Source organism: Bison bison, unplaced genomic scaffold (assembly GCF_000754665.1).
Source record: "Bison bison bison isolate TAMUID 2011002044 unplaced genomic scaffold, Bison_UMD1.0 scf7180017864227, whole genome shotgun sequence".
NCBI classification, from domain to species: domain Eukaryota; kingdom Metazoa; phylum Chordata; class Mammalia; order Artiodactyla; family Bovidae; genus Bison; species Bison bison.
Genome location: NW_011494799.1, coordinates 3305225 through 3312860, shown reverse-complemented (window position 1 = coordinate 3312860; position 7636 = coordinate 3305225). Strand labels below are relative to the sequence as shown.

At 40.7% G+C, this 7636-nt stretch overlaps 1 protein-coding gene across 1 annotated transcript in view; it reads left to right on the top strand.

Moving 5' to 3' along the window:
- The window catches only part of MCTP2 (multiple C2 domains, transmembrane 2), a 265399-nt gene that overhangs the window by 254609 nt on the left and 3154 nt on the right, over positions 1 to 7636 (top strand). The window contains 2 exon segments of the mRNA XM_010845889.1: positions 277 to 386; positions 7308 to 7405. Coding sequence (XP_010844191.1) covers positions 277 to 386; positions 7308 to 7405 — 208 coding nt within the window.

Genomic DNA, 7636 nt, shown 5'->3' with positions numbered 1-7636 from the left:
GAGAGTCAGAGTTTCCTCTTAAGTACTGTCGGTTCCAGGAAGGCAGAGTCACCAAGATCCAGATGAGCTGGATGGCAATTGGTCTGTGACCTTCACCTCCAAACTGCCTTCCAGTGTCCAGTCATTCTGGCAGACTTTTACATCTCAGTTTTGAGAAGCAGCTTCTCCGATAGGCCTTTTTTCATGTGTATAACTAAGAAATAAAAGCATGGCAAAATGAATCGACGGCTTTTCTTTAACATCAGAGACAATGACGTGTATGTGATCTGTCTACAGCACGTTTAACTGGACGGTCCCTTTCCTCTCATTCCTGGCCTGTTTGATACTGGCAGTGGCCACCATCACGCTGTATTTCATCCCACTCCGGTACATCATTTTAATCTGGGGTAAGTTTGGCAAGGTCCTTTTGCTAGCAATCAGTTCCAGGTAAGAACCAATTACTCATTTTTAAGTGCAGCTATAAACTTTAAATGTGCTTTTGTTGGCAATTAAACATGAGATTAAGAAAAGCGTTTGGGGATCAAAAACTTCCAGGACCTCCCTGAAAAGGCCAGTGGCGTGAACGGTCAGCATAGATACTTATAGGCCTCTTGCATAATTGCAATCAAATAAAAATGTGATTGTGCGTGCTATTTCCCTTTGGGCTTTCAGAGTCATAAATACTCCTGAATAATATACTGTTGTGGCCCGGTAACTTTCAGGAAACGCTGTTATTCAAACAGTGAGCAAACACCTGCATCTTGCCCTGTATGTTATATAAAAGTAGATCTAGCCACTCCTAGGCTGCTCCTGACATTTCATCTCCCCTGGAAGGAAAAAAAAAATAACTTAACCCAATACTTAAAACCAGAAGCAGTGAGGTGAAAGGGAGGGGCCCACAGTGGCTACCTAACCAGTGCCTGACAGGAAAGGGAAAGCTATTATTTACTAGGGGAAATGGTAAGCCTATATAGAGTCCAGCTGCTTTTTAAAGAGTAGAAACAAAAATGGCACACTGGAAATAAATTTCAGGACTTGACTTACTACTCAAGCTAACAATTGGAAAAATTACTAGCAGCTTTCTGAATATTTGTGTCTGTTGCTGGGTGGCCACTGGGTTGATATAAGGAGAGTGCACTGCAGTTAATTAACTAAGCAATCACCCCTCTTCTGGAAGAATCTCTCACTTCTGGTTTTCCATGGCTTGGCTCCTGTGACCACTTCTCAGTTCTTAACCATAGTCATCTCTAGGGATCTGCAGGTGTCAAGAGGTTCAGGGAAGCTACAAATATGTATGTTGAGGTGCATTCCTCTTGAAGCAAAAGCTGAAAGCCTGCAAATGCCAGGGTGAGGGGAGCTATAAAATATTTCTAAGACCATTAGTTGTAGATCATTTCCAAAGAGAACCCTCAAAGGTAGAATGCTGCTGACGAGAAAGGCCAAACCTGGACATGCAGAGATGGGAAAAGTCATAGGAAAAATAGAATAACTCATAACATTTCAGAAACAGTGCATAATCCATTCATTCTCTGTTTTGTCCAGGAAGTGAAAATTCTATCACATGAAGTTTCTCTCCTTTGTAACAAGTCCAAGAAAAGGAAGAGCGTTTCTAACTTCCTCTTGAGGGGTCCATTTTAATACTAGGTGATGCTCACTGTTTGAGAAAGTTCTTATGTCCATGCCTAGTTTTGTTCCTCTGTTGTGTTTTTCACTTTACATTGACCCATATTTGACCCTTAGGAAAGAGAACATGGAGCTTTTCAAGGGCCCATTGATTAAGAAGGAATATGTGTTTTATAAGAAGTATTTTCCTGAATACTCATATACTGAATGTTATCTCTGTAGACTGAATAATCTCATTCTTTCTTGCTTTTTTTGTACTAGTTTCTCAGTCCATTTACTCTCCACATTTAAAACACAGATTTTGAAACTCTTTATGATCTGTCCCTAATGAGAATTTGATCCAAAATTACAGTCATTTTGGATCAGTGTTTTCCTCATTTTTAAGATGATGTAAGACGACAGCATGGTCAGCTTGGTAAACACCATTGCCCATTATTTCTTCATCCTTCTGGTAGAGAATGCTTTCCTGCACCTCACCCTAGACAAAGAAGACTATACTGTATTTCTTCCTTAGATTGTACATTTTGGGATTCCAATCCCTCTTTCAATTTACTCCTAATCCCTTTGACCTCTAGTTTTATCCTCCAAGTTCTTGACAGCTTTCAATGTCAACTTTTTGCATCACTTAATGAGACATTGTTCTATTTATTGTTCAGTTTGTGAATGAAATTATGAAATAGCATTGAGTTTATGATGCTCTCCTGGACTGAAAGTAATCCTTTGAGCTTTATATTGTCTCATTTGTTAGTTTTAGATTCTAGACAGAGGTTTATAGTTTATTGATAAGTTTACCATAGATAATATAGTCAAAAGCCTTGACGATCACATTATCTCTTGCCTCTTCTCATTATCTAAAACCTGCTGTACTATCATGGAATATATTCTGCCATCCTGCTGCTGCTGCTGCTGCTAAGTCGCTTCAGTCGTGTCCGACTCTGTGTGACCCCATAGACAGCAGCCCACCAGGTTCCCCCGTCCCTGGGATTCTCCAGGCAAGAACACTGGAGTGGGTTGCCATTTCCTTCTCCAATGCATGAAAGTGAAAACTGAAAGTGAAGTTGCTCAGTCGTGTCCAACTCTTAGCGACTCCATGGACTGCAGCCCACCAGGCTCCTCCGTCCATGGAATTTTCCAGGCAAGAGTGCTGGAGTGGGGTGCCATTGCCTTCTCCGCTGCCATCCTACTAGGACTTATTATTTTGCAAGACAAGTTAGTTATTAGCTAGCACAGACCCAGGGCTTTCCTTTGCACATCTCTTACATGATCATATTCTTGGCAGTGAATTTCGCATGTAGAAGGAAACTTTATATGTCTTGAATTTCTGTTGTTCCCTTTAATCTTATTAAGGCTCAGAAGACTGTTTCTTTACGTTTTTCAGGATGGAAATGAAAAAAAAAATGTTCATTGCCAAACTGTTTATAGTAGTAAATTAATTTAAAATAATCAAAAATGTTCAATAATAGAGAAATGATCTAAGCACATTATGGTAAATTTACCCAAGGTACACAGTAAAAATTATGTTTGAGGGGAAAATGATTATATGATGATATTAAATTATATTACATTATGATGTATTTTTATGATACATTTACATTATTATTTTTGTTGTTTAGTCCGTAAGTTATGTATCTGACTCTTCTGCAACCCCATGGACTTTAGCCTGCCTGGCTCCTCTGTCCATGGGATTTCCCAGGCAAGAATACTGGAATGGGTAACCATTCCCTTCTCCGGGGGATCTTCCCAACCCAGGGATCAAACTGGCGTCTCCTGGATTGGCGGACAGATTCTTTACCTCTGAGCCACCAAGGAAGACTATATTATGATATTATATTATGTTTTTAATAAGGATATTTTGTATCCATGTATAGTGTGATCACAAATACGTTGAATGTACCTATATTATATAACATACATGTTTGTATTTATTTTGACATTCATTGTGAGCAGCCCAGTTAATACGAGGCAAGACATTTTTCTCTTTGAATACGATTCATGTTATAAATGCACAGCTGAAGGACTACAAAAAAAAAAAAGACTATTTCTTATTCTAAGTTACTTACTCATTTTCATTGAGTCCTAAAATTGGTAGATAAAAATCTTCAAAATTTTTGTTCACTGTTTTTAATCTTTTGGAACAAAATTATTTAACTCTATGTTCCTCTAGAGTTACATATATATTCCACTATATTTCCATATTCTTTACATCCAAATAACATTTTTATATAAATATTTCTTAAGTAGCACAATTATTTAACATAAGCCTATGAAAATAGCCTAATTTCATGATGACCATGTGGAATATTCCTTGATTCACTAACTTCACTGTAAGGTTTTAAAGGACAAGATACTTTGTGTCCTTTTTACCATGTAATTCCTAGGGAAGCTACACAAAGGTAATAGATCTTTGGTGAGTACTTTGCAAATAGTTTATGAGTGGATAAGTCTGCAAATTTAATACCTATGATCTCATAGATGGCATTTTTTTGAGCCTGCCACCTCTCTTATTTGGGAGTATAATTTTTGAAAATTAAGTTAAAAGTGGTTTTAGAGGAATATCTAGAATTTTCTCTAGGAAACTAAATTTTCAGTACTGAATTTCAGTAATTTATTTGTTATATGTATTTCTAGAAGGCAAGGCACCTTTGAGGATTAGATCCCACATAGGTTTTCTGTATCTTTTGGAAGGTTTCCCATATTCTTTCCATTCTATTCTTCATCATAGATGCTCTAAATGTAGCTTTTCAGTTCTGATCTGAGCCACTTCTGGTTTTCTCAAGTAGATTTAGAACATCCCAAGCAGATTTTGAGCATCTTAAAAGAAACTATGACTTATTAACTTTGTATCTCCATTTGATAGCACAATATATCTTACATGTAAGACACTTAGAGCTTGACACAGGAGCAAGCAAGGACCCTCTGCCCACCTCACCCACCCCCACTGATATATTGCAGTCAGGGTTACATGCCGGCCACTCATACAACGTTGTATCTAACTCAGTTCCAAGTGGTTATTCCCGACTGACCCCACATGTGCAAAGCAGACATGTAGTTCTTCGTCTCTCATTCTCCGTTTTGGGTTTTTGTTTTTTTTTTAAACTGGAGGTGTCTTTCCAATCTACTGATCTATTCTATCTATGATCATTAAATGATAAAGCCTTTCCCAAATGTTAATCCCTTGGAATTTAAATTCCACTTTCTTTCTTTGTCTAAAAGAAAACAGAATAAAAATTCACAGCGTATGTGCTCTATTTGTATTGTTTAGATTAAAAAATCTAAAGGTACCTGCTACTAGAGAAAGATACAACTTCCAAATTGGGTGTGTGATAACATGCTGCCAGTATAAATACTCTGCCATCACCACCTTCTTTATTTTCTTGGCTTATTGACATATACAGTAATGATGGTAGCCCTCTTCCTTGTGGTGAAATTCCAGATTTTAGAATGCTTTGTGATTCTCCTCTCAATGCATGGTACTATGTAAGGCAGGCCTCTATTATTCAACATTTAATATAAGAAATCTAAGACACAGATTAAGTTGTCTGAAACCACGCAGCTAATCATACGTGGTGAAACCAGACCGGGACCCAGCTATGCCTGTCCCCAAGCCCTTCTTACTTGCCCTGTTGCTCTTCAGAGATGACCATGCGATCTCTGCTGCCATGTTGGCACTCGCTTTCACACAGTAGATAATACGGTAGAATTGCTGACATTTGAGCCTATGACACCTTAAAAAGATAAGGTGTGGTTTTGTAGCATGCAGTCTGAATTCCTTATAATTTTCAGCCTAACAAAGTTTTTCAAACAGAGACTGTCGGAGTGCTTTGTGGACTTCCTTCTGCCCTTATTGGTGTATTTGAGCTACTGGGCAGGTTTATAATCTTCTCAGTGACTAAGAATGCAGTGTTTTGATCAGCAGTGATATTATCCCTGCCTGGCTGTTCATTGTAAAGACTCCAGATGCTCACACTGTATATAATTAACAATAGAAGATATATCTCTTCTCAATACGTCTTTGTCTCCCTTCGTCATTTTGCCTTGTCTGTTTTCTTTTGCCAAGAAGCCCGTGCTACAATTAAATGTCTTTAGAATAACACAGTGGAGAGCATTTTAAAGGAACACTGGGGGAAATTTTAGCTAGAAACACGGAGCTGGCTGTGGGGGCAGAGAAAAAAGGAAGGCACAGCGAGGCTTTGACTTGAGAAAAAGTGGGTTATTCGCAGGAGGTCTTCCCCGGCCCAGGCAACAAGCCACCCTTGACTTAGGAACATGTCTGGCTTCCATTTGCCACGTGGATGTAAATCTGACCCTCTTAAAGAAACCACCAGGACTTCGGCATTGTGTCAGGAATAATGGCACGCAGAAAGTCCAGTTCTTAGATGAAAGCAAAGTAATATTTAATGAAAGAAGCGAAATGTCAAGCCTTTCCTGTGTTGTGGACTGTTGAATAGATAAATCTTACCTTGACTTCGGCATAGGCACCAGTGGGAGAACACACAGGAGCACTCAGCATTGTGGGGGCTGACGAGGACTTTAGTTACGGTCCTTGATAAGCAAGCACGAGGACTTTAGTTACGGTCCTTGATAAGCAAGCACACTGGCTACTGAAGTAGCCAGACTTCAGGAGGCCACCTTGTCTTTCTGCTTTTAAAACACAGCACAAAATGCAGTTGACACTTGGTGAAAAGATCACAGTACATGAGCTATATAGGCACACCCCTACTCCTCAAAAGAGCTCCGAGGAGCAGAGTAGGAGACCAAGCTGGTGGAGAGATGCCTCCCTCTGGGGAGGGAACTCTGGGCAGAGCTTGTCCTGGACACGCCCGGGTGCCCCCACCAAGGACAGCTTAAACATTTCAGTTCAGTCGCTTAGTTGTCCCCTACTCTTTGCGACCCCATGGACTGCAGCATGCCAGGCCTCCCTGTGTCCATCACCAACTCCCAGAGTTTACCCAAACTCATGTGCATTGAGTTGGTGATTTAAACGTCTCATCCCCTTCTAATTACCATTGTCCTGAATCAGCATGACTCCATGGCCTAGCCAAACCCACACGCCAGCGCTGTGGTCCATAAATTAAGCTAGCAACCAGAGTAAGATAATTTTCCAATAATAACTTTTCACAGTTTTCTGCAGCATCAAAGTACGACCAACATGTCAAGTTCTGTTCTGCAGCGAGAGAAGGAAAACCTGTGAAAATGAGTTGGAAGGGGGGAGATAGATTTCTTGCGGGTTCTTTTTAACAACAACAAAAAAAACAACTCCCGCCCTCCAGCTCCCACTGCTGCCTCTGGTCCTCAGCTCCCAAGCAGAGACTTGTTTGGGCTAATGAAGGCCTTTTCCCATCTGGGACATTCGTTTTCCTAGGCGAGGAGGCTGTTAATCAGCGTTGTCCAAAAAAACCAATGAGCTCCACAGTTTTAGTGTGTGTTTCTGCCGCCCTGCTGCTGGGACTGTAATGGGATTTTCACAGCTGAAGAAGGCACAGCCCCTCTCCAACGATCCCCCCCTTCCCCCTCCAAGAAAAGACATTTCTGAATGATTCCACATGACAGCAACGGGTGCATGACTTGAGATCCAGTGATTATTTTCACACTAATTTGTACTTGTGAATGCTTCTCGTCCCCCAGTTGGGTGAGTTTTTAAAGATGGGTAGACAAATGGAGAGAGATCAACAGACAAAGAGATCTCCTGATATGTTATTTTCCAGGCATAAACAAGTTCACTAAGAAGCTTCGAAACCCCTATGCCATTGACAATAACGAGCTTCTGGACTTCCTCTCCAGGGTACCATCTGATGTTCAAAAGGTACGTAATGAACAGCCACCACCAACTGGGGCCCCAACCCCAAAGTCTGGCCTGCCCACCCCGCCCCTGAGCCAGAGAGTAGGGGGCTGTGCTTGTGTGAGGCACTGAGATAACGAATCAGAAAAGCCTTCACGTGGCCTGGCTGGCAGAGAGGTGGCCAGCAAAACCTTTGTCCAAAGCATGAGATGATGGGGGAAAATTATCCTGAAAAAGAGCTACTTAAGAATGATC